Genomic DNA, 27,122 nt, shown 5'->3' on the forward strand with positions numbered 1-27,122 from the left:
CTCTCTTCCGAGACTGTTAAACATTACTTTAGTTTTCTGCAGAATAATTTTTAGACCCACTCTTCTGCTTTGCCTCTCCAGGTCAGTGAGCATGCATTGCAGTTGGTCCCCTGAGTTACTAAGCAAGGCAATATCATCAGCGAATCGCAAGTTACTAAGGTGCTCTCCATTAACTTTTATCTCCAATTCTTCCCAATCCAGGTCTCTGAATACCTCCTGTAAACATGCTGTGAATAGCATTGGAGAGATCGTATCTCCCTGCCTGACGCCTTTCTTTATTGGGATTTTGTTGCTTTCTTTATGGAGGACTACGGTGGCTGTGGAGCCACTATAGATATCCTTCAGTATTTTTACATACGGCTCGTCTACACACTGATTCCGTAATGCCTTCATGACTGCTGAGGTTTCGACAGAATCAAACGCTTTCTCGTAATCAATGAAAGCTATATATAAGGGTTGGTTATATTCCGCACATTTCTCTATCACCTGATTGATAGTGTAAATATGATCTATTGTTGAGTAGCCTTTACGGAATCCTGCCCGGTCCTTTGCTTGACAGAAGTCTAAGGTGTTCCTGATTCTATTTGCGATTACCTTAGTAAATAGTTTGTAGGCAACGGACCGTAAGCTGATCGGTCTATAATAGTCTTTGGCGTCCCCTTTCTTATGGATTAGGATTATGTTAGCGTTATTCCAAGATTCCGGTACGCTCGAGGTCATGAGGCATTGCGTATACAGGGTGGCCAGCTTCTCTATAACAATCTGTCCACCATCCTTCAACAAATCTGCTGTTACCTGATCCTCCCCAGCTGCCTTCCCCCTTTGCATATCTCCCAAGGCTTTCTTACTTCTTCCGGCGTTACCTTTGGGATTTCGAATACCTCTAGATTATTCTCTCTTCCAGTATCGTCGTGAGTGCCACTGGGACTGTATAAATCTCTATAGACCTCCTCAGCCACTTGAACTATCTCATCCATATTAGTTATGATATTGCCGGCTTTGTCTCTTAACGCATACATCTGATTCTTACCAATTCCTAGTTTTTTCTTCACTGCTTTTAGGCTTCCTCCGTTCCTGAGAGCATGTTCAATTCTATCCATATTATACTTCCTTATGTCAGCTGTCTTACGCTTGTTGATTAACTTCGAAAGTTCTGCCAGTTCTATTCTAGCTGTAGGGTTAGATGCTTTCATACATTGGCGTTTCTTGATCAGATCTTTCGTCTCCTGTGATAGTTTGCTGGTATCTTGCCTAACGGAGTTACCACCGACTTCCATTGCACACTCCTTAATGATGCCCACAAGACTGTCGTTCATTGCTTCAACACTAAGGTCCTCTTCCTCAATTAAAGCCGAATACCTGTTCTGTAGTTTGATCTGGAATTCCTCTATTTTCCCTCTTACCGCTAACTCATTAATCAGCTTCTTATGTACCAGTTTCTTCCGTTCCCTCCTCAGGTCTAGGCTAATTCGAGTTCTTACCATCCTGTGGTCACTGCAGCGCACCTTGCCGAGCACGTCCACATCGTGTATGATGCCCGGGTTAGCGCAGATTATGAAGTCTATTTCATTTCTAGTCTCGCCGTTCGGGCTCCTCCACGTCCACTTTCGGCTATCCCGCTTGCGGAAGAAGGTATTCATTATCCTCATGTTATTCTGTTCCGCAAACTCTACTAATAACTCTCCTCTGATATTCCTAGTGCCTATGCCATATTCCCCCACTGCCTTGTCTCCAGCCTGTTTCTTACCTACCTTGGCATTAAAGTCGCCCATTAGTATAGTGTATTTAGTTTTCACTCTACCCATCGCCGATTCCACGTCTTCATAGAAGCTTTCGACTTCGTGGTCATCATGACTGGATGTAGGGGCGTAGACCTGTACAATCTTCATTTTGTACCTCTTATTAAGTTTCACAACAAGACCTGCGACCCTCTCGTTAATGCTATAGAATTCCTGTATATTACCAGCTATATTCTTATTAATCAGGAATCCGACTCCTAGTTCTCTTCTCTCCGCTAAGCCCCGGTAGCACAGGACGTGCCCGCTTTTTAGCACTGTATATGCTTCCTTTGGCCTCCTAACTTCACGGAGCCCTATTATATCCCATTTACTGCCCTCTAATTCCTCCAATAGCACTGCTAGACTCGCCTCACTAGATAACGTTGTTAACAATCTTAACAACGTTAACAATGTTAACAACGATAACAATGTTAACCTGAAGTTACTCAAGAATTTCCAAGAGCACCTGGATCAAGCATACCAAGTTCAATGTCTGGACATTGGGACTTGTGGCCTCCACACCATGCACAACGCCTACAGGGCGGGTGTTACAGCAAGTAAGTGTGGACTTGACTGTCTGCTCTCCAGTCTGAGCGCGCTTTTCCATGGTTCTTCTGCAAGAAGGGAGGACTTCTCAGCAGTTACCGGTCAGGATACTTTTCCCCTGAACTTTGTTGCCCACCGGTGGTTGGAGAATGTGCCTGTGATAGAGAGAGCCGTGCTCTTGTGGTGTGACATTAAGAAATTTATTGTAGCTGCAAGGAAGAAGGAAGTAAACCCCCCTAAGTGTGGATCATTTCACAACTTGTGTGAGTTTGCCAGTGATGACCTACTGCTAGCAAAGCTTCAATTTGCACTGGGTGTGGCCATGACCCTCATGCCATTTCTCACTGAGTACCAAACGGATCAGCCCATGGTGTTCTTTCTTTTAAGGGACTTGGAAACTGTGGTCAGGAAGCTACTGACGAAGTTTCTGAAGTGCTCGGTCTTGCCTTCAGCAAAAGGAGCCACTGGTCTGCTGATGGTGGACATTGAAAGCACCGAGAACCACACTCCACTTGAAAAGGTGGATGTAGGCTATGCCGCTGAACAGACTGTCAGGAAAACTAAAGCAAGCCAAAAGGATGTGTTCCAATTCCGCATGGAATGCAAACGCTTCTTGATCAGTGTGACAAAGAAGGTGCTTGAGAGAAGTCCACTGAGATTCCCAATCGTGAGGAGTTTGTCCTCTCTGGACCCACGACAAATGTGTGCTAAACCTGATGAGTGCCTGGCCGGCTTCAGAAGAGTGTTGGATGCCCTCATTACAGCGGGCAGAATGTCTGAGCACCAAAGAAACACTGTACTAGGGGAGTACACCGAGTTCCTGCAGGAAGAGATGCATAACCTGCGAATGTTTGAGAAGAACGTAAACAGGTTGGACGAGTTCTTGACTGAGCTGATGAAGTTTAATTCATCATGTGGGGAACTGTGGAAGGTTGTCAAACTTTTGCTCGTGCTCAGCCACGGACAGGCCACTGTGGAGCGAGGGTTTTGCGTGAACCGCCAGGTTGCTGTAGGAAACCTGAAGGACCTGTCGTACATTTCGCAACGTATTGTGTGCGATGCTGTGGACAAGGCAGGGGGCGTCCTTAACGTCCCTATTACAAAAGAGCTGAGGACTGCTGTATCAGCTGCCCGGCAGCAGTATGCTGCATATCTGGAAGCAGAAAAAAAGAAGCAATGCGATAATGTAAGGGAATCAAAGAGGCGCTGCATTGACGAAGAGATTGACGCAATGAAAAAAAAAGAAAAAGAAACTCGAGGCAACAATAGCTGACCTCCAGGCTTCAGCGGATACCTATGCCGAAAAGGCAGAAGCAGCAAATGATCTGAAGTATGTGGTCAGATCAAATAGTCTGAGAAAGGCTGCACGAAGCAAGACTGAGGAACTGTGTAGCCTCAACCAGAAGATTCAGGAAAAGCGGCAGGAGCTCCCCTGAAGTTGCCATTAGCACTTTTGCAGAATGGATTGCTGTTCGACATTGGTGCAATGCACTGCAGTGTTTTTCAAGACGGAACATATATTATGTTGGTTTAGTGCAATACAATCTGTTCCTTGAAATGTTTTTTTTTCGACTTTCTTCAGTAATATTATGTTGGTTTAGTGCAGTACAAGCTGTTCCTAGAAATGATTTTTTTTCGAATTTGTTCAGTAATATTATCTTGGTTTAGTGCAATATAAGCTGTTCCTTTAAGTGCTTTTTTTCGACTTTGTTCAGTAAAATTTGTACCGGATATTAAAAATTGCTGCATGTAGCATTGTGTTGAGTCTTTGAAAATACTCCCACTGAGCCTTGAAATTCCTTGAATATCCTTGAATTTTCCCCTTTTGAGTCTGTGGGGACCCTGCTCGGCACTCTCAGCAGCATGGTGTGGCGTGGTGCCACTGCACTTGGTTGACTAGTGCATGCCAAGTGTGCTGTGATACCAGGTAACCACTCACTGCAATCATGTTGACATTCCTTTTGATCCATGAATCTACACACGAATTGGCTGTAGTCTCACTCACATGTATATATGGTATACTTATTCTACTTAAATTATATAGAGAGCATACCATGGTTGTACTTGGACTGCATGCTTGCTTACTTCAAATGTAATTCAGGAAAATTCCACAGTGGGCTAGTTGGTTCGACATAACACTGTTGTGCAGAGTGCCGAAGCGACAGGACTTAAGCTAAAAAACAACATGCGACACATACAAGGAAAATAAGTAAAAAATTAAGATCCTTCCTAATTATAACAGCTTTGTGCCATTTGCAAGTCTTCATTTGTAAAAGTGAGAACAATATGTTAAAAATATTTTTTTATGTAGCAGCTGGGTTCCGAATATTTATCTTTCATGGAGCAGCTGATTTGGCACCCTTTTGCTGCAGGGCTTTGCCTGCTTCTCCTACACAATTTATAATTGTACTAATGTATTGGTTTTTTCTATAGTATATTGCTGTTTTGGGCCTTCCGCTGTTGCTCTCGTTTATGTTTCACTATGTTATTTCTATTTCTTTTTGGCTGAATACAAGGCTAGTCAAACAGTGCTTTGATGTTTCCATGTGTGAATCCTGCCTTTGTTTTTCTTCATGAGAATTAGGCCTGATATAATATGTGCCCTTTGTGTTTCATTTTACTGGAGAGAGTGCAGCTAACACTGTGCTTTGCTAACCCAAGAAGAACTTGTCTCGTTTTTTATGAGAGAAGCGTTCCTTTTCAAGCATTGCTTTTACTGTCTCATTCTATTTATCCCTTAGTATGCTTACGCTTAGCTGTTATGCGTATGTGATATTTTTGTATTGGTTTGTGCGTTAAGGGCTCATTGTGGCTTTCAGAAACCAAGAGATGGCATTATGTTGTATTTTTAGTGTTCACTTTATTTTCATGAGACAGAGGCAGTTCTTTATTATGTGCAGCAATTTAGTTTGCCTGTAATGTCTGCAGTCTGCCATTGTATTTCACTGCATATATTGTGTACACCGTTACGTACTTGTCAGACGGTTGTTACCAATAAGAGGTTTCACAATAAAGATGCTGGTGGTGACAACTTGAGTTTTTCTTGGCTTAGTAACAGTGGCACTTCTTTTATATGTTGTCCTAAGCAGTCCAGGATTGTCCGAGAAGTTGCGTATGCCAACTCTCACTGGCTGTAATAGTGTCTCAAGCAGTCTGGGGCAGTCTGACACAACAAATTGAAGAGGTCCAGTGCATGCATGCATGACGAATATGAGAAATAAAAAAAATAGTACAAGGCAAAATTTGGTGGATGTCACTGTGGATATATATTGACACGTGTACTTATCTTTATCGGGCAACCACGTTGCGCCGCTTAACAACTGTAATCGCAGAGGGAGGGACGCGCCTGCATGTATCCGACGTTTCTGGAAAGTTATCGACGCTTCTATCCGCGTGTCTGTTGTCGCCGAACCTTGTGTTATCAGATTTCATCGCGTGACACGAATGATGTAGAACTTTGTGGAAGACACGCGGGTCCCATCAGTTAATCTGGAACATTCGACGACTGATCTATAAAAGCCGACGCGCTTGACCCGCTGATCAGTTTTTCGACGATCGCCGAGCGTGTTCGCCGCTATCGTTGTGCTATAAGTGCAGCCTGTTTTGTGGGCACAGGTTCGCCCAATAAAGGTTAGATTTGTCGTTCACAGTATTGCTACTGTGTTATTCAACGTCACCACCACGTGACATCTGATGGAGGTGCTTGTGCGTTCATGTACCGAACGCCCCCGCAAAGCCGCGATCCTAGCCCGAAGCCCGACGACAAAACCAACGTCGCCCAAGACCAGCGTGCTAGCCGCCGACTGCAAGGACTGCCCCCGGAGCACGGACTTCTACCTGAGAAGACCAAAAAGATTGTGGACAAGGCAACCCCAATGGCAGCCCCAGCGTCCCCCATCGTGCTGCAGCAGCCCAGGGACCCTCCGACGTTCCGCGGATCAACATTCGAGGACCCGGAAACCTGGCTCGAGACGTATGAGAGGGTCGCTACGTTTAACAGTTGGGACAGCGACGACAAGCTGCGGCATGTCTATTTCGCACTGGAAGACGCCGCCAGGACCTGGTTCGAGAATCGAGAAGCCACTTTAACGACATGGGACCTGTTCCGAAGCGGCTTCTTACAAACGTTCACAAGCGTCGTACGAAAAGAGCGAGCCCAAGCACTACTAGAAACCAGAGTGCAGCTGCCAAACGAGACGATCGCGATCTTCACGGAGGAGATGGCCCGTCTTTTCCGGCACGCCGACCCGGAAATGTCAGAGGAGAAAAAAGTCCGCTTCCTGATGCGGGGCGTCAAGCAAGAACTTTTCGCAGGACTTATTCGTCACCCGCCGAAGACCGTAGCTGAGTTTTCTGCAGAGGCATTGACGATCGAGAAAACTCTGGAGATGCGCACCCGGCAATATAACCGCCAGGGGCTCACGCCACAGTACGCCATCCAAGGACTGGATTCCGGCGACCTTCAGGAGACCATCAGGGCCATTGTGCGCGAAGAACTGCGCAAGGTCCTGCCTTCGTCGCAGCCCCAAGTGGCTTCGATCGCCGACATCGTCAAAGATGAGGTTCAGCGGTCGCTTGGAATCCCGGAGGTGCAACCCCAATTACCGCAACCACAGCCCGAAGCGATGACCTACGCCGCCGTCGTACGCCGTCAAGGTCCCCCTCCGCGACCACGGCAGGGTCCTGCAACGACGCAATTCCGTCGTCCGGCGCCGCCGCCGCCAACGCGCCCACCCGTCGCCCAGCGCACCTACCCGAGGAAGACCGACGTTTGGCGCGCTCCTGACCACCGCCCGCTCTGCTACTACTGCGGGGAAGCGGGTCACGTCTACCGACGATGTCCATATCGGGAAATGGGACTGCGAGGTTTCGCCGTCAACGCGCCGCGTCCACAGCTTGGAGAGCGCCCACGTGACATCGCCGACTACCTCGCCGCTACTCAATGGAGCCCTCGACGACCATCCCGTTCGCCGTCACCAGGCCGCTACCTGTCGCCGCAGCGCCGACCATACACTGGCCCAGCTCGGGGCCGGTCAGCGAGCCCATATCCGGAAAACTAAAAGCTGCAACCGATGGAGGTGCGGTTGCTGTTCGTCGAACTGACGAAGATCCTCCGCCGCCGACAAGACGCCGAAGAAACTACCTCGACGATATAACGACACGCCGCCGTCCCAACGAAGTCTGGAAGTAAAGAATACGACGACGAAAGACAACCTGACGACGCGACGTTCCAGCTTCAGCTTAACACGACGCAGCCGTGATCCGACGCCAAGACCCAACTGCAGCGCCAGACAAAGAACCACCGACCTCGACGTACTACTCGACGGCCACGCAGTTACCGCCTTAGTCGACACAGGGGCTGATTACTCCGTCATGAGTGGACACATCGCCGCCCAGTTGAAGAAGGTTAAGACTGCATGGGAAGGCCCTCAAATTCGAACCGCTGGAGGACACCTCATTACGCCGACTGGAATCTGCACGGCAAGAATTACCATTCATGACCGGACTTACCCTGCCACCTTCGTTATCCTGCAACAGTGTTCACGAGACGTCATTCTCGGCATGGACTTCCTGAACCAACACGGCGCCATCATCGACCTGAAGTCGCAGTCAATAACGCTGTCGGAAGATCAAGCGATACCATCGGAGCGCCCTTGTAGCCACCACGCCTTGAGTGTGCTCGAAGATCAAGTGAGCATCCCGCCTCGCTCCAGCATCGTTATTTCAGTCGGCACCGAAACACCCTCTGACGTAGAAGGCGTCATTGAAGGCGACCAACGTCTACTACTCGACCGTGAAATTTGCGTCGCAAGTGGGATCGCTCGACTGCACGGAGGAAACACGAGAGTGTTGCTGACAAACTTCAGCCAGGAGTTCAAGCACATCAACAAGGGCACGACGATCGCATTCATCGACGAAATACAGGAAACCAGCGATGCCTTTGTCCTCTCGGATTCTGTTGCATCTACCCCGACGACCGCAGTTCCCGAGCCAGACTTCAACATAAATCCAAGTCTCCCCGTGATTAAGCAGCAACAGCTCAGAAGTCTGCTTCGACGATACAGAGACTGCTTTTCGACGTCATCAAGGATTCGACAAACACCAGTCGCAAAGCATCGCATAATCACCGAAGAGAGCGCTCGACCACTACGCCAGAGCCCTTACCGAGTTTCGACGCGAGAACGCGAAGCTATAAGACAACAAGTCGACGAAATGCTGCGCGACGACATCATCCAGCCGTCGAAAAGCCCGTGGGCGTCTCCAGTTGTTTTAGTGAAGAAAAAGGACGGAACCCTACGTTTCTGCGTCGATTATCGTCGACTGAACAAAATCACGAAGAAAGACGTATACCCCCTCCCACGGATAGACGACGCATTAGATCGGCTCTGCAATGCTAAATACTTCTCATCGATGGACGTCAAGTCTGGCTACTGGCAAATAGAAGTCGACGAAAGGGATCGCGAAAAGACCGCCTTCATCACGCCAGACGGCCTCTATGAATTCAAGGTTATGCCATTTGGACTGTGCTCGGCGCCTGCAACGTTCCAGCGCGTGATGGACACGGTTTTAGCAGGATTGAAGTGGCAGACCTGTCTTGTTTACTTGGATGACGTCGTCGTCTTCGCCGGAAATTTCGACGATCACCTTAAGCGGCTTGCGACAGTATTAGAGGCCATCAAGTCATCAGGGCTCACCCTGAAGCCGGAAAAGTGTCGCTTCGCTTACGATGAGCTTCTATTCCTAGGCCATGTCATCAGCAAATCTGGAGTACGCCCCGACCCGCAGAAGACAGCTGCCATCGCAAAGTTGCCGCAGCCAATCGACAAGAAGGCAGTGCGCAGATTCCTTGGCATGTGTGCCTACTATAGGCGCTTTGTCAAGGACTTTTCGCGCATCGCGGAGCCGCTAACACATCTAACGAAATCTGATGTCGAGTTCAATTGGGAAACGCCACAGGCCGACGCATTTCAAGAACTCAAACGACGCATGCAGTCGCCGCCGGTACTTGCACACTTCGACGAGGACGCCGATACTGCAATCCACACTGACGCCAGTAGCCTAGGCCTCGGTGCCGTCCTAGTCCAGAGGAAAGAAGGACTTGAACGGGTGATATCGTATGCTAGCCGGTCGCTGTCAAAAGCGGAAAGCAATTATTCTACGACTGAAAAGGAATGCCTCGCCATCATTTGGGCTACAGCTAAATTCCGCCCTTACCTCTATGGCAGGCCATTCAAAGTCGTCAGCGACCACCACGCGTTGTGTTGGCTAGCTAACTTAAAGGACCCTTCAGGACGGCCGGCGCGGTGGAGCCTCAGACTACAAGAATATGACGTAACGGTAATATACAAGTCCGGAAGAAAACACTCCGACGCCGACTGCTTATCACGCGCCCCAATCGATCCCCCGCCGCAAGACGACGTGGACGACGACGCCTTCCTTGGGATAATAAGCGCGGAAGACTTCACTAAACAGCAACGAGCAGACCCGGAGCTAAAAGGCCTCGTCGAGCATTTGAAAGGGAACACCGACGTTGTCCCTAGGGCATTTAAGCGCGTGTTGTCTTCGTTCACGCTACGAAACAACCTGCTCGTGAAGAAGAACTTCTCACCAGTCCACGCCAGCTACCTTCTTGTGGTGCCGTCAGCGCTCCGTCCAGAAATACTGCACGCCCTACACGACGATCCAACCGCTGGGCACCTCGGATTCTCCCGGACGCTGTCGAGGATACAGGAAAAGTATTACTGGCCGCGTCTGATCGCCGACGTCGCCCGTTACGTCAAGACATGCAGAGACTGTCAACGACGCAAGACACCACCGACAAGGCCAGCAGGATTACTGCAGCCGATCGAACCTCCTCGTCGACCATTCCAGCAGATTGGGATGGATTTGTTGGGGCCGTTTCCGATGTCAACATCCAGGAATAAGTGGATCATCGTGGCGACGGACTATCTCACCCGCTTTGCTGAAACCAAAGCTCTACCGAAAGGCAGCGCAACAGAAGTGGCGAAATTTTTCGTCGAGAACATCCTGCTGCGACATGGTGCCCCAGAAGTCCTCATCACCGACAGAGGAACAACTTTTACAGCAGAGCTCACCCAAGCCGTTCTGCAGTACAGCCAGACGAGCCACAGGAGGACAACTGCCTACCATCCGCAGACGAATGGTCTCACGGAGCGCCTGAACAAGACCCTCGCTGACATGCTAGCAATGTACGTCGACGTCGAGCACAAGACGTGGGACGCGGTCCTGCCGTATGTCACCTTCGCCTACAACACGGCGGTGCAAGAAACAACACAGATCACGCCATTCAAATTGGTTTACGGCAGGAACCCGACGACGACGCTCGACGCCATGCTGCCGCACGTCACTGACGAGGAGAATCTTGACGTCGCTACCTATCTCCAGAGCGCCGAAGAAGCCCGACAGCTCGCCCGCCTACGGATCAAGACCCAGCAGCGTACCGACAGCCGACACTACAACCTCCGACGACGTTTCGTGGAGTACCAGCCCGGCGACCGTGTTTGGGTATGGACCCCGATACGCCGGCGAGGACTCAGTGAGAAGCTGCTGCGACGCTATTTCGGACCCTACAAGGTCATTCGACGTATTGGCGCACTAAACTATGAGGTCGTGCCAGACGGCATTTCGCACTCACAGCGGCGCCGCGCACGATCTGAAGTGGTCCACGTGGTGCGCCTTAAACCATTTTACGGACGCTGATGAACTTCCTTAGTTTGTTGTTTTCTTTGCTACGAGTGCTTTTCTTTGTTACTTTCGTTTGTTTGCAGCATCGGGTCGATGCTTTTTTAAGAGGGGGGTAATGACACGTGTACTTATCTTTATCGGGCAACCACGTTTCGCCGCTTAACAACTGTAATCGCAGAGGGAGGGACGCGCCTGCATGTATCCGACGTTTCTGGAAAGTTATCGACGCTTCTATCCGCGTGTCTGTTGTCGCCAAACCTTGTGTTATCAGATTTCATCGCGTGACACGAATGATGTAGAACTTTGTGGAAGACACGCGGGTCCCATCAGTTAATCTGGAACATTCGACGACTGATCTATAAAAGCCGACGCGCTTGACCCGCTGATCAGTTTTTCGACGATCGCCGAGCGTGTTCGCCGCTATCGTTGTGCTATAAGTGCAGCCTGTTTTGTGGGCACAGGTTCGCCCAATAAAGGTTAGATTTGTCGTTCACAGTATTGCTACTGTGTTATTCAACGTCACCACCACGTGACAATATTAGATGTGGATGCAGCCATACATAGTACAATGGATGACCTCTGGGCGTAAGTGTGGGTAATATTGTCACGTAGTAGTGACGGTGAAGAAGGCATCGAAACTGTGATTGATGAAACTCGCGTTTTATTTGGCGAACTTCTGCCCTCAAAAACGGGGGACACCCGAAGAACAACGATAGCGGCGAACACAGTCGGCGATTGTCGAAAACCTGATCTGCCGGTCAAGCACGTCGGCTTTTATACACGTGTCATCGAAGGTTTTGGAGTATTCGGTGGTGCCCGCGTGTCTTTCAGAATGTTGTACACATTCGAGTCCCGCATGCAATCAGATTACAGAAGCTTCGGTGACAACAGAACGATCGATAACATTCGAGAAACTTCCGATACATGGGGCGCGTCCTGCGCTGAACGATAACATTTGTTAGATGGTGAAAAATGCTCACCCATAAAAGATGTTAAACAAGTCCACATTTCAATGCCCCACCCCCTTCTCAAAAAGCATCGTCACCATGCTACAAACATAACAGGAGAAGGAAACATAAAATTACACTTGTTAAAAAAAAGTAACAAAACAACAAAGAAACGAAGTCTAAAGTCATCATCATCAGCAGCAGCCTATTTTATGTCCACTGCAGGACGAAGGCCTCACCCTGCGATTTCCAATTACCCCTGTCCTGCGCCAACCGATTCCAGCTAGCGCCTGCGAAATTCTTAATTTCATCACCCCACTTAGTCTTCTGCCGTCCTCGACTGCGCTTCCCTTCTCTTGGCGCCCATTCTGTAACCCTAATGGTCCTCCGGTTATTTAACCTACGCATTACATGACCGGCCCAACTCCATTTCTTTCTCTTAATGCCAGTTAGAATATCGGCTATCCCTGTTTGCTCTCTGATCCACACCACTCTCTTCCTGTCTCTTAACGTTATGCCTAACATTCTTCATTCCATCGCTCTTTGCGCGGTCCTTAGCTTGTTTTCAAGCTTCTCTGTCAGTTTCCAAGTTTCTGCCCCATATGTTAGCACTGGTATATAGAATGCGCTGGTTGTACACTTTTCTTTTGAATGATAGTGGTGAGCTTCCAGTCAGGATCTGGTGCTGTGTGCCGTATGTGCTCGAACCCATTTTTATTCTTCTGTAAGTTTCCTTCTCATGATCAGGGCCCCCTATGATTAATGGACCTAGGTAAACGTATTGCTTCACAGACTGTAGAGGCTGACTGGCAATCCTGAACTTTTGTTCCTTTGCCCAGCTATTGATAATTATCTTTGTTTTCTGCATACTATGGCGAAGGTCGCCCAGCCCACGTCGGGGAAACTGAAGGCGGCGGCCTCTGGGGGCAAGGTTGCAGGCCCGCCGCAAGACACTAAAAAGCCCTCAACATTCTCGCTGCAGAAGGACGTGAAGCCGATAAACACTGAAGAAATTGTGAGCGCCGACATTGATGTTTCCGTGGATGGGCAGCCGGTGACAGCGTTAGTCGACACTGGTGTTGGCTTATCTATGAGTCAGGAACTCGTCCTCCGCCTGAAGAAAGTAAAGACGCCATGGACGGGACCTCGCATAAGGACGGCAGGCGGCCAATTACTGATGCCTACTGGAAGATGTACTGCTAGAGTTAACATTGGGGATTCTTCTTTTGTGGCCGCTTTCACCGTCCTTCCTGTATGCTGCAAAAATTTGATTATTGGAATGGACTTCCTAAAAAAATATGGCGCCGTAATTAACATCCCGGACCGCATGGTGACGTTTTATGAGAGCTCCGGTTTAGTCCATTGCTATATTTGAAGTAGTAGCTTAGCGCAAATAAAACCACAGACACAAGGAAGACAGACAAGGACAAGCGCTACTCACAACTGTTTAATGGAAGGAAGGATAGTGCGTTATATATATATCCTCTTGTCACGCATGCGCCTACCAAGCAGAAGTGAAGCCGGTACATGCACATCAAAGGCGGTCGCGCAAGAAGTTAAATTCGGCATCCAGTAATGTGATGGAAGGCTCACTCACACATCTATCTCTATTCTTCTTGATAAAAAAGGCCTCAAGAGCGAGCCTGGAAGACGCGTTCCCGCTCCTGCCAAGAATAGTTGTCTCAGAAAATCGAGCGTCGCAACCACGCGCGGTAACATGAGCCACCAAATGTGCGCCCTTATCCTCTTTTTTCTTTAGTTTTTGCGCATGTTCCCTTAAACGGTCATTCACACAACGCTCAGTTTGACCAATGTAGAGCTGCCCACAAGGGTGCAAGGGAATTGCATAAACAACCCCTCTGGAGCACTCAACAAAGGGCTTCTCATGCCTCGTGCGGCAGCCCCACCTGCTCTTGCAGCAAACTCGAGAACACAGCTTCGAAAGCTTGTTGGGCGCAGAGAAAACCAGAGGGATACCATGACGGTTAGCAACCTTTTTAAGGTTGTGTGACACCTTGTGTACATAGGGAATAACCTCTGGTCTTACCTTCTGTCGTTCGACTTCTGCGCTCGCCCTTCGTGCTCCAAGCTTTACTTTTTGCAGAAGAGACTCTACTATAGCATTGACGACCGTCAAAGGGAAACCTGCTGCCAAAAGGCGTCCAACTTGGTTCATAAAACTAGACCGCATTTGGTGTGCGCACGATTTCCGCAAAGCCGATTCCAAGCAAAGATTACCAACTGCTCGCTTCACCACTTTAGAGTGTGCGGAATCGTACGGCAGCAATTGCTTCATGGCTCGCGGTTGATAGGACCAGCAGGCAAAAAGTAAAGCTTGGAGCACGAAGGGCGAGCGCAGAAATCGAACGACAGAAGGTAAGACCAGAGGTTATTCCCTATGTACACAAGGTGTCACACAACCTTAAAAAGGTTGCTAACCGTCATGGTATTCCTCTGGTTTTCTCTGCGCCCAACAAGCTTTCGAAGCTGTGTTCTCGAGTTTGCTGCAAGAGCAGGTGGGGCTGCCGCACGAGGCATGAGAAGCCCTTTGTTGAGTGCTCCAGAGGGGTTGTTTATGCAATTCCCTTGCACCCTTGTGGGCAGCTCTACATTGGTCAAACTTAGCGTTGTGTGAATGACCGTTTAAGGGAACATGCGCAAAAACTAAAGAAAAAAGAGGATAAGGGCGCACATTTGGTGGCTCATGTTACCGCGTGTGGTTGCGACGCTCGATTTTCTGAGACAACTATTCTTGGCAGGAGCGGCAACGCGCCTTCCAGGCTCCCTCTTGAGGCCTTCTTTATCAAGAAGAATAGAGATGTGTGAGTGAGCCTTCCATCACATTACTGGATGCCGAATTCAACTTCTTGCGCGACCGCCTTTGATGGGCATGTACCGGCTTCACTTCTGCTTGGTAGGCGCATGCGTGACAAGAGGATATATATATGCACTATCCTTCCTTTCCATTAAACAGTTGTGAGGAGCGCTTGTCCTTGTCTGTCTTCCTTGTGTCTGTGGTTTTATTTGCGCTAAGCTACTACTTCAAATATGGACGACCAACTAGCCCAACAGTCAACTCTTCTATAGTCGGATACAACTTTAGAAAAAAGGGGAGGCCCCGCCCAGATGACCGAAGCGGCGAAGTCACCGGCCGTCCGGCGCATGACGTCGGTCCAGAATGCGCGCCCATTGGTGCACCCGCCTCGGAGGAGTAAACGCCCCCTTTTTTCTAAAGTTGTATCCGACTATAGTCCATTGCTTATCGCCGCAACACAACTCATTTCGTCTAACAGAAGACGACGTCGTCATCCTCCCTCGATCGTGTGCCCTTGTTTCGGTAGCATGTGACCAGTGGCGTAGCTAGGTCGTGTGGCACCGGGGGCCCATAGTTCTTCTGTCACCCCCCCTCCCCCCTGATGTAGTCGAGGAAGGCGAGGATATCGACAATTTCCGGGTTTTATACTGGGCGCCGCCCGCAGTGCCAAAGTACTGTAGGTTGTAGCACCCAAAACGATCTTGTTTAATAGGTTTCGTTGAGTTAATAATATGACTTTGAGTCCTCTATTCTCGAATTGAAGTGCTTTCTCTATAAGTACTAATTACGGGATTATTAAGGAAATGGTAATTACTAATCTGCCATATTTTTCGCGCTACCGAGTTCCTAGTAATCACAAAAAGACATAACTTCATAGAATCTCGATCGGGAAATATCCTTACAAAATTCACCTTTCTTTCTTTATAAAATTCTGTGCAGCTGATACAGACACTGTACTTGTGACATGAAGTCACACAACAACAGTTTTCTGAAACTTTCGAGGGTAAGAAGGAAAGCGTGAAACATAAGGGCAGGTTTCGCAGCGGCTTCTCGGAGCGAGCGGGAAGGGAAATAAAAGCAAGCCGGACACCGCGGCGGGCCCGCGACTACAGCCTGTCGAGTCATACGCCGCCAAACTCTTCGGCCGAACCGAGTCTGAAGACGATCCAGAGAATCCAATTCGCGACTTTTGACGGCCCCACTTATGCAACGTCGCTCTCAACGAACGCTTCGCCGTAAACGCTAGCGCCGGGCGCGCTGGTTGAACGCCCTTTTGCTGCTTTGTTCGTCTTCGCTGCGCGTTCTGAACGGAAGAGGGACCCAAGAGCCCCAACGCCTTACAACGCCTCACTGTATATATATATATATATATATATATATATATATATATATAAATTATTTATTTATTTCGAAAATGACATACACATACGAGCCTGCCCAGGCCAACAATGGGCTTGTGGGGCAGCGCTCGGCAGAATGGAGCAAGCCAGGGAGCGGCACAGTAAATAAATTATGTACAAGACTCAAAATAAAACTAAAGAAAGAAAGAAAGAAAGAGAGAAAGAAAGTAAAGAAACCAAATTACACATACAAATCAAAAATATAAGATTTAACATCTTTCCATGTGCTGGAAGATAAAACTTTATCTGGCAGGTCATTTAACACATCAGGTACATAGAAGGCACGGACACGTTTTCCATATCTTGTCCGTACTCTTGGTAAGGTAAAGCGGTCGCGTGTACGTAATGCTCTGGCGGGGACATACGGGAGGCAGAACTCATTGTTCCATATATACAAAAGGATTACCGTTTCTTTGAATAAGAGCCTGAACGAGGGCATGTGCGAGCATGAAAAAAGACTGGAATTGTTAGTAATGGGTACACCATACATCACCGCCCGAATTATGGATTTTAGTAAAGAATCAACTTTATTGCACCAAAACACTGAACAGAAATAAAAAGAACAGATTCCATATCTCAGCACACTGTACGCTAATGCATGTGCTATTGTTTTCCTTCCGTAAATTGGGCATAGTGCTTTAATAGAATGCAGTAGGCAGGCTATTTTGCGCAGCCTTTCACAAACGTTAGCCAAGTGAGTGTTCCAAGACATGTTAGAATCGAAATGAACACCGAGATAATTGACACTTGAGAGGTATGGAATAGGAGAGCAAGAGCAATTGTTACACAGAGGAGAATGAAGAAACAGTGGAGTGATGACAGGAATAGATTTCAGCGGATCGTGAAAACAAACTAATTTAGTTTTATTCTGGTTAATAGAAATTAAGTTTTTACGGTACCAACTGATAACGTTTGTAGTGTCAGTTTGTAATTCAGCCACGGCTTGATGGTAATTAGTATGACGAGATACTAAAAGCGTGTCATCTGCGTATTGAAACACCCGACAGCGAAAAATTGCTTGACTGAGATCATTAACGTACAAGTTGAATAAAAGGGGAGCTAAAATCGACCCTTGGGGAACTCCAGCGCTCAACTGTCTAGGTTTGCTTTTAATATTTCCGAGAACTACTACTTGAATTCGACCGTGCAAATAATTCTTAAGGAAAGTTAGAAAAGGCCCTCGGAAGCCATAGCTATGAAGTTTACAAAGTAAAATTTCATGGTTGACGGAGTCAAAAGCTTTTGATACATCTAGAAATAATGCACCAGCGAATGCACTAATTTCAAGAGTACTATTAAGGAAATCGGTTAATTCATCTAATGCTAATCTAGTGCCACGCCCACAAGTAAATCCGTTCTGATTAGGCGACATTATGTTGTGCGCATCAATGAAGCTCTGCATTACGTGAAAAATAGTCTTTTCAAGTATAAGAGCAATGCACGAAAGTATCGAAATTGGCCTGTAGTTTGTGACAACATTGACCTGTCTGCTTTTGAAGAGAGGAACTACAAGCGCTTCCTTGAGGCCAGGCGGTATTTCTTTTGTGGTTATAATGTTATTTATAATTGCTAAAAGAACATTCTTCAGGGCATGTTTCACGACTCCTGCTCCCAGCATGAACGCAGAGCACGAGCGCACCCCACATGAAACGTTCCGCTAAGGCGAGTAGTTTAGCGACCATTTCGCGAATTAAATTTGTTAGCCCGCACATTCGGGCAATTGACCTTTTTCACGATGGGAGAGCGCCTCTAGCGGCGAGAGCCGAAAGCAAATACGGTGGCTCTCGGTTGACGCGGCGGCATGACGGTCTTTGTTGCTTTGCGTTGTGCTGTGACTGCTGCTGTTTAAAGTTTACACAGTACGCTTGCATCGTCACCGCTGATTTTCGCAACCGCCTGTCGACTCTTGCGAAGCTTTCTTCGACATGTTTTCTATTGAAGACTTCAAGAAACTTCTCGACTCCGGCGGTCAGTGGAGCTGCGATTTGGAGTTGGTGCCGCCAGTGACTGACAACATGATCGACAGCCATTTCGGCGAGTCGCACCGGCAGCTGCATAAAGGCTGGATGTTCAAAGAGGAAAGGTACATTCGCCGGATCGAGTATTTGATGTGCGGACAACCAACAGGGACCGAACTTGTGTTGCGCAGCATATGTTTGTGCTCGATGAAAGCTGGCCACTACAAGCAAGTCGTAGCGCTTGCTAAAGGCGGAGCAGGGGCCGTCGTCCAAGCATACTGCGATTGCGTTGCTGGGTAAGTACATTTTTTAGAGACGTGAAATGCTGTGCACGAATGTGCTGTCCGCCCTTATGATATAACACTGAACGACGATGTAGAAAACGGTGTCCTAACAACGGTGCGTTCGCGAGGTGGCAGCGCTTTCACCGTCTCTACGTGCAAGCACCGCTACGGCTCGCTGTCGGGAAACATTCATTTTTCGTTTACAAAGTGAGTCGAGCCACAGGCTGTGGGCGATGCGTGCCGCAAAAGCATTCGCATGTCACTGGTTCGGGCCTATATGACCTTGCGAAGAGTAGTTCGCGGCGAATAGTTCTGGCGATTATTTGATGTTCTACCGTATTTACGCAAAAAAAAAAAACAACCCGACCGTGCATAAACCGTTTAAGCTATCTATATCATGCACGGATAACAGTGCCTTCGAGAACCTTGCCCGTGCAGCTGGAAAAGAAAAAGAATGAAAATCAATGTACGCTCGCACTTCAATGTAGTGCAGCGAGTCCGCGTTTCTTAAATATATATTTAAAGTATTAAGTATGTACGACCGACTCGCCCAACAACGTGCTCTCTTAAATATATATTCTGCAACGAACATTAGCTTTCTCTTTCCGTTTGTTTTGCCCACTCACAGGAGCATTTAACAGGCATCTAAATGTGAATACTTTTTATTTTCTTCTGATTTTCCTAGTCAAAGCCAAAGGTGCCAGCATATAGCTGCATTGCTGTTTGCCATACGAAGTATCCAGAGGCCGTCTTGTACGAGTGTCCCGTGCAGATGGATGGCACCAACACAAGGTAGGGTGAATGTTTTTATTCAGAACACAGTTCAAGTTAATCAGGTAAAATGCAGCGAACAGAATAAGGAGGGACGTATGTGGTAGAACACAAGACGATGTGACAAATGACTTCAAAAGGAGCTTTGGTCTGGTATCTACACTCTTCCTTGTAATGGTACCTTAATGTAGAATGTAAGCATGCTGATAGAGAAACACTGTATTTGAAAAGAGGTGAGCTAGCATGCTGATCGGATTCACAGGAGTTTGCAGTGTCCATCATTAGTGCAAAATAACCGCATGCGTAATCAAATGTCAAAATAGATCTTGGCCAGTAAGCTTTATAAAACATGTGTATGAACTGTATACAAGTCCCCGCATTTTGTTATTTTCAGGACAAAAGCATTTGCTGACCAAACCCTTGGTGGACATCACCTTTAAGAAACATGTGATTAACAAGACGGTGCCCGTTAAGGCTAAGCGACAACTTCCTCCTCATTTGAGAACAGCTGGGCAGTCTGGGCTGTTGAAGTTTAGGAGTGCGATTGCAACACATGCACCTGAGCTGGTGTGGAACCGTTACACAGAGAGGCCAGCACCAGTGAGAAATGCGAGCCCCATCAACGACACAGAGGACATGAATTCGCAGAAGTGCCTCGCATTGATCGATGAATATTTCAAGGAGCAGGTGTCGCTCACAGCTACCGAGAGGGCAGATATCTGTGCAAAGACTGTAGGCCAGGATAAGAACCCTCTATGGTTCACAGAAAGAACCGGGAAGCTAACTGCTTCAAAGTTCCGCAGAATACTGCACTGCCTGAAGCCAGAAGGGCTTGTTAAAGAAATACTTTATCCTCGCAAAGAAATAATGAAGAGTGGTGACCCCAGGCTCTACGGAATACAAAATGAAGCAAAAGCAGTTCAAAAATATCTAGAATTCATGCAGCTATATGACAAAAATATAGATGTCCTGGAAACAGGATTGCATATTCATGAATTGCATTCTTTCATCGCCGCATCGCCCGATCGCCTTGTGAGAGATGGCAGTGAGGATGGCCTTCTAGAAGTGAAGTGCCCCGCTTCGAAAGCTGGCCAAAGAGTTGTCGACGCCTGCGCTGACAAAGGTTTTTACTTGGCAGTAACTAATGGTGAGGTCACCCTGAAGAAAGACCATTATTATTACTACCAAGTACAAGGACAGATGGGAGTCGCGAAGAAGCCATGGTGCGACTTTGTAGTCTTCACAGACCATGCTGACCTGCAAGACTGCATATCAGTGGAACGTATATATTGTTACGGTGAAGTGAAGGAAGACGTTGAATTGGACTAGAGAAAGACGAAGTCTGGCGGTTGCCTGAACGCCATATCCATCATTTGTAAATATAAGTTATTTTACACTCGTGGGCCTGCTTTCTTCCCGCAACATTTTGGTGGAAGGTGCGGGGTACCACCACGGAACTTCGCAGCGGACGTCATCTACCTGCTGCCACAATGGCAAATCAACCGACACAAGCGACAACGCCTCGGCAGCCCGTGCCCACGGTCATCCTCACTCACCCACGGGACCCGGGAACATTTTGTGGCACGGACAACGTCGACGTCGAGGACTGGCTTACGATGTACGAGCGAGTGTGCGACAACAACAGGTGGGATCCTACAATGATGCTTGCAAACGTAATATTTTATCTGAAGGGAACTGCGAAGCAATGGTATGACACACATGAAGCTGACCTAACGAGCTGGGATGTTTGCAAAGAAAAAATGCGAGACCTGTTCGGCAGACCTGTCGGTCGTCAGCTGGCAGCTAAAAAAGAACTTGCGTGCCGCGCTCAGACGTCCACAGAATCCTATGTCGTGTACATACAGGATGTGCTGGCCCTCTGTCGCAAGGCTGATGACAACATGACCGAGGCAGACAAGATTGGCCATATATTGAAAGGTATTGCAGACGATGCCTTCAATCTCTTGATGTGTAAGGATTGTGCCACTGTGGATGCAATTATTAAGGAGTGCCGGCGCTTCGAACAAGCGAAGGGCCGCCGCGTCACTCAAACTTTCGACCGGTTGCCCAATACCGCCGCGACATCTTCTTGCGAAGACCCGCCGCGGTTCGTTCAGCCCGCAGGACCGGAAGAAATAACGCGCATCGTTCGCCGTGAGCTTGAGGCCATGGCCCCGGCTCCCGTTCGTTCAGACTGTCGGGAAAGCGTACCCGCTATCTCCCTTATACAAGCGGTCGTTCGGGAGGAAATAGCAAGTTTGGGCATTCCATCTCTCTGCTCAGTCCGCCATACCAACACCTACCAAATTTCTCCGACCGCTCGCTCCCGGACGCAAAGCTTTCCACCACTCCGTCGCAACCCAGCTGAATGGCGCACAGCGGATGATAAACCCATCTGTTTTAATTGTTCCGGTATTGGACACATCGCCCGTCATTGCCGCAACCACTGGTCGTCGCCTCCTCGGTGGTCGTCTCCGAGTCACTACAGCCAAGTACCCGACAATCGCACTTTCTCGCCCTATACGCCGACTAGGAACATCAACGCCGACAGTGCTCCACCAAGATCCAGCCGATCCCCGTCTCCGCAAGGTCGTAGGTCCCGTTCGCCTCTCGTTCACCGCTCTTCGTCCCCTTCTGCAACCGGTCGCTTCGCTTCGGGAAACTAGGCGGTGCAGCTCCCGGAGGTGAAGCTGCAACTCCGACCCGGCCCACAAATCCTCTATTGACCCTGCCTACATGTGGAAACCTGCTGGACATTGAAGTCGATGGCGTTCCTGTTAGATCTCTCGTTGATACAGGAGCGCAGCTTTCAGTTATGAGCGCTGCTCTCCGCCGCCGGCTCAAAAAGGTTCTGACCCCCGCCGTACCGTGCACCGTGCGAGTCGCCGATGGGAGTACGTCACCTGTCCTTGGAATGTGCACAGCACGTGTGACCATTGGGGGCCATTATACCGTTGTTCTATTTATCGTCCTTGAACACTGCCCACACGACCTAATTCTCGGCCTCGACTTCCTTTCGAAACACTCTGCCCAAATTGACTGCTCCGCAGGTGTTGTACAGTTGGACCTGCCGCTTCCTGCCGACGCAACCACTTGTGCTCCACACCGCTTATGTGCTGCTGAATTTGCGAGGCTGTCTCCACAGGCTGCTACAAATGTCCTGCTGACGCCCTGTCCTCCCGTACCTGATGGCGAGTACGTCCTGTCGCCGCTTACTGACGTGGTTTTGTCGCGTAATATTGCCCTACCGAGCACCTTAATTCGGATCCGCGAAAACTGCGCTCGCGTGCCCATCCTCAATTTTGGGTTCTCGTCACATGTTTTGCCACACGGTATCGCCATAGCGCATATCACTCCTTTGGAAGAATTTCAGATTTCTTTTTTGACCTCTGAATCCTTCCTCAGTACGAACGGACCTTTGTCATCCACTCCTTCGTACTCGACGCCTGCGGACGATGTTTCTAAGATGATCGCCCCCGACCTTCCTTCCGAGCAAACAACAGCTCTTCGTCATCTCCTGTCATCTTATCGGGACATCTTTGATTTGGACGACCGTCCACTTGGCCAGACATCTGTTGTCACGCATCGCATCAACACCGGTGACGCCAGCCCCATTCATAGGCGGCCATATCGTGTCTCGGCAACAGAAAGGGCCATCATACAGAAAGAAGTAGACAGGATGATGGACAAGGGCATCATTGAACCCTCCAGTAGCCCGTGGGCATCACCGGTTGTCTTAGTAAAGAAAAAAGATAACTCGTGGCGCTTCTGCGTTGACTACCGTCACCTCAACCGGATAACAAAGAAGGATGTTTATCCCTTGCCTCGCATTGATGACGCTCTTGACTGCCTTCACGGATCCCAATACTTTTCATCAATTGACCTCCGCTCCGGCTATTGGCAGATTAGCGTCGATGAGATGGACCGCGAGAAAACCGCCTTTGTCACACCGGACGGTCTGTACCAATTTAAAGTCATGCCCTTTGGATTATGCAATGCGCCAGCTACATTCGAGCGCATGATGGACTCTCTCTTGCGCGGCTTGAAGTGGTCTACATGCCTGTGTTACCTCGACGATGTGATTGTGTTTTCGCCGAACTTTGAGAGCCACCTGCGGCGCCTCACAACCATACTCTCCGTGTTTCGCAGGGCTGGCCTTCAGCTAAACTCCTCCAAGTGCCATTTCGGTCGCCGTGAAATTAACATGCTTGGTCATCTCGTCAACGCCGCCGGAATCCAACCTGATCCACAGAAAGTTCACGCCGTGCGAAATTTTCCTGTACCTTGTTCAACGAACGATGTCCGTAGTTTTCTGGGCTTATGCTCTTATTTTCGGCGATTTGTGAAAAATTTTGCGGACATTGCTCACCCTCTCACTGACCTTCTTAAGAAAGACACCTCTTTCTCTTGGGGACCGCTACAGGAGAAAGCCTTCTCTACCCTGATTGAGCGGCTTACCACTTCCCCGATTCTCTCCCACTTTGATCCTTCTGCGCCCACTGAAGTACGAACTGACGCGAGTGGTCATGGCATCGGCGCTGTCCTCGCTCAGCGTCAACAGGGCCAAGACCGTGTCATCGCTTACGCTAGCCGCCGCCTTTCCACGCCCGAGCGAAATTACTCCATTACTGAGAGAGAATGTCTCGCGCTCGTATGGGCGGTCGCGAAATTTCGCCCGTACCTTTTCGGTCGGAGCTTCTGCGTTGTCACCGACCATCACGCCCTCTGCTGGCTCTCCTCTTTGAAGGACCCAACTGGACGACTTGCACGTTGGGCATTGCGCCTACAAGAATATACATTTTCTATTATATATAAGTCAGGACGCCTGCATAAAGACGCTGACTGCCTGTCCCGCAATCCCGTGGATCAACCGGACGATACCGATGCAGACTCGGACATCAGTATTCTGTCCCTCTCCGGCTTCCTCCACATTGGCGACGAGCAGCGCAAGGATCCTGTTCTTCGAACACTTATGGAACGCCTAAGCTCCTCGCCCAATGACCCGTCCCTTCGGATGTTCACCTTGCGCGATGGAACTTTATACCGTCGTAGCGTTCGTCCTGACGGCCCGGAGCTCCTCCTAGTCGTCCCCAAGCACCTTCGACTCACCGTGCTCCAGCAACTTCATGACGCTCCTACTGCTGGACATCTGGGCGTCACTCGTACTTACGACCACCTGCGGCGCCGCTTCTTCTGGCCTGGCATTTATCGCTCTGTGCGCCGTTATGTCGCTTCTTGCGACCTGTGTCAGCGCCGGAAGACGCCTGCTATGCCTCCCGCTGGTTTGCTTCAACCCATTGATATACCTACAGAGCCCTTCATCCGTGTGGGCCTCGACCTCCTTGGTCCGTTTCCAATTTCCATCAAAGGAAACAAATGGATTGCTGTAGCAACCGATTATGCCACTAGATATGCCATCGCACGAGCCCTGCCAACCAGCTGCGCTACAGATGTCGCCGACTTCTTACTAAAAGACGTCATCCTGCACCACGGCGCCCCTCGCCAGTTGCTGACAGATCGCGGCCGCTACTTTCTATCGAAGGTCGTTGATGATCTGCTCCGCTCCTGTTCTACAGAACATCGGATTGCTACCGCGTACCACCCTCAAACGAACGGCCTCACCGAGCGACTCAACCGCACACTCACTGAAATGCTCGCCATGTACGTTTCCAACGATCACCGCGACTGGGACGTCGCTTTACCATACGTCACTTTCGCATACAACTCGTCCCGTCACGACACTGCCGGATTTTCACCATTTTTCCTTTTGTACGGCCGCGACCCCACCTTGCCTTTTGACACGTTGCTACCTTCCGCAGTACAGTCACCCAGCACTGCTTACGCTCGCGATGCTATTGACTTAGCCGCCCAGGCCCGAGATGTCGCCCGTCATCGCCTCACAGTCTCGCAAGCTTCTCAAAAGCGACGCTACGACCTTCGGCACCGAGACCACCATTTTTCACCTGGTTCCCTTGTCCTTCTCTGGACGCCTTCACGTCGTGTCGGCTTGTCGGAAAAATTACTGTCCCGTTTTTCTGGTCCGTACCAGATCTTACGCCAACTGTCCGACGTGACCTACGAGATCGCCCCACTCGGTCAGCCTTCCGTGCCTCCCAACTTAACCAGTGATGTTGTTCACGTCACCAGGCTCAAGCCCTATGTCCCCCCAATAAGTGAGGCTGTTTAACTTGCACCGGGACGGAGCTCCCCCACCGGGAGGGTGATGTTACGGTGAAGTGAAGGAAGACGTTGAATTGGACTAGAGAAAGACGAAGTCTGGCGGCTGCCTGAACGCCATATCCATCATTTGTAAATATAAGTTATTTTACACTCGTGGGCCTGCTTTCTTCCCGCAACAATATTTTGACGCAGAAATTTGGAAAGACATACTTCAGGGCCTGGTGTACTTCTATAAGGCTGCTATTATTCCAGAACTCATGACACGACGTATCCGACGCCTTGGATTTCTTTACACTACAGGTGCAGGCTACGTGTCCTTCAAGAAGTATGCTGTGGGGTTTTATCTAGTTGACCATTGTGATGAGGACAATCTGAAGATGACTATCAGAAGGCTGACACACACATAGTGCGTTCCTTTGCATCATAAAACTTTAGTGCATGACGACACCTTTTAGGTGCTCTGAATAAATATACCGCATGCTTTCGTGTTCTATTACATGGTGTCTGTCTCCACTTCCTTCCCATTATTTATTAGTGGTCGCCTAAAGTTTGAGAGAAATGCACATGTTGTGAAAATTGCATCTGCTATGTCTAACATGTTTATAGGTAAGGGTCTGTCCAATAAATGGAACTCCTTGATTCTTCTTATGACCCTTTCAATGTGCACCCGTGCACTTGCAACATGCTTTGTGGCTTCAACATCCTTGGCACTCATCTGCGCTTCTCCAGGAATACGAAATGGAGGCATATGAAGGACAACACCACGTGGCAGAAGGTCATCTACCTTGAATCCCTTGTCAACCATGATGCCATCTCCTGATTCGAATAGATCAAGTACTCCAGACTGTTGTACAATAGCTCTGTCACTGGTACTTCCCCCATATAATGGCGACACAAAGCTAACATAGCAGTCAGGTGTTGCACCTACAACACATTTCATTCTGTTTGGGAACTTGTAGTGGGAGAAAGTTCGTCTTTGGGCAGTTAAGCTTGAGGGCTTTTGTATACGAATTTCTGTTGTGTCAAGTATTATACGTGTGTTTGGGTACCGTCTAAAATGAAGTGGCATGTGCTGTTGTACTTCAGGAAGTGTGGGGAAGCTAGTTATTTCAGTGAGAACCTTCTGCAATATAAGTACCCATTCTGAAAATATACGACTGAATGATGGCATTGAAATTGAAAAATTGCGAGCAATCTCTCGTGTGGCCATACTTGTCCGCGAACCAGTACTGCATACATCTGCTCGGCAGCAGTGAGTGACCTGCTCTTTATGTCTATTGCAAACCGAGGGTTATTGTTCAAAACTAAATTTAGTATATCGTGAAACACTTGCACAGAAGGCAATCCTGTGTAATACAACATATGCTCAGTACCTTGCATGTTATCGAGGCACAGTGTTGTAGCCTTCAGCTCGTAGTAATGTGCTTTCCACTGTATTGTCTGTTCCTCAGCAGCTTTTAGCTGTACTTCTAGCTTTTGCACCTTCTTTCTTTCTGCACTTAATTGGCTTTCAAGCAGCATAATACGCTCTAGGGAGAAATTATCCGTCTGGCAGCTCTTTTCGTGTTCAGCTGGCACACTATGCAATACTGCACCATCTTCACAGGTCGTAGAGCCTAATGACATTGCACTTGCTGCTCTGCTTAATGGTGTTCCTTGACCAAGAGGTGGAGTAGATGCCCCGGCAACTGGTTGACAATCCTGTGGTGTCCTATTTTGGCCTGCTGCTATACTCGG

The 27,122-nt window shown here is 48.8% G+C and overlaps 2 protein-coding genes across 2 annotated transcripts; one reads left to right on the top strand and one right to left on the bottom strand.

Moving 5' to 3' along the window:
• The first annotated feature begins 18,028 nt into the window (after positions 1-18,028).
• On the top strand, positions 18,029-20,582 carry LOC139057241 (uncharacterized). The gene is made up of 3 exons (XM_070535098.1): positions 18,029-18,446; positions 19,120-19,226; positions 19,600-20,582. The coding sequence occupies exons 1-3, from the start codon at positions 18,118-18,120 to the stop codon at positions 20,532-20,534; spliced, it is 1,371 nt and encodes a 456-aa protein (XP_070391199.1). The 5' UTR covers positions 18,029-18,117; the 3' UTR covers positions 20,535-20,582.
• Positions 20,583-24,945: 4,363 nt separating this feature from the next.
• LOC139057243 (uncharacterized) lies at positions 24,946-26,610 on the bottom strand. The gene has a single exon (XM_070535106.1). The coding sequence runs from the start codon at positions 26,593-26,595 to the stop codon at positions 25,879-25,881; it is 717 nt and encodes a 238-aa protein (XP_070391207.1). The 5' UTR covers positions 26,596-26,610; the 3' UTR covers positions 24,946-25,878.
• Positions 26,611-27,122: the final 512 nt, after the last annotated feature.

This window comes from Dermacentor albipictus, chromosome 1, assembly GCF_038994185.2.
Source record: "Dermacentor albipictus isolate Rhodes 1998 colony chromosome 1, USDA_Dalb.pri_finalv2, whole genome shotgun sequence".
Lineage (NCBI taxonomy): Eukaryota > Metazoa > Arthropoda > Arachnida > Ixodida > Ixodidae > Dermacentor > Dermacentor albipictus.

What these genes read in the sequence shown, in the direction of transcription:
- LOC139057243 (XM_070535106.1), bottom strand. Translation starts at nt 26,595, where the DNA reads ATGGCCACACGAGAGATTGCTCGCAATTTTTCAATTTCAATGCCATCA.
- LOC139057241 (XM_070535098.1), top strand. Translation starts at nt 18,118, where the DNA reads ATGTTTTCTATTGAAGACTTCAAGAAACTTCTCGACTCCGGCGGTCAG. An exon ending in TACTGCGATTGCGTTGCTGG is followed by an intron (nt 18,447 to 19,119) that starts GTAAGTACATTT and finishes TGATTTTCCTAG; the next exon opens with TCAAAGCCAAAGGTGCCAGC. An exon ending in ATGGATGGCACCAACACAAG is followed by an intron (nt 19,227 to 19,599) that starts GTAGGGTGAATG and finishes TGTTATTTTCAG; the next exon opens with GACAAAAGCATTTGCTGACC.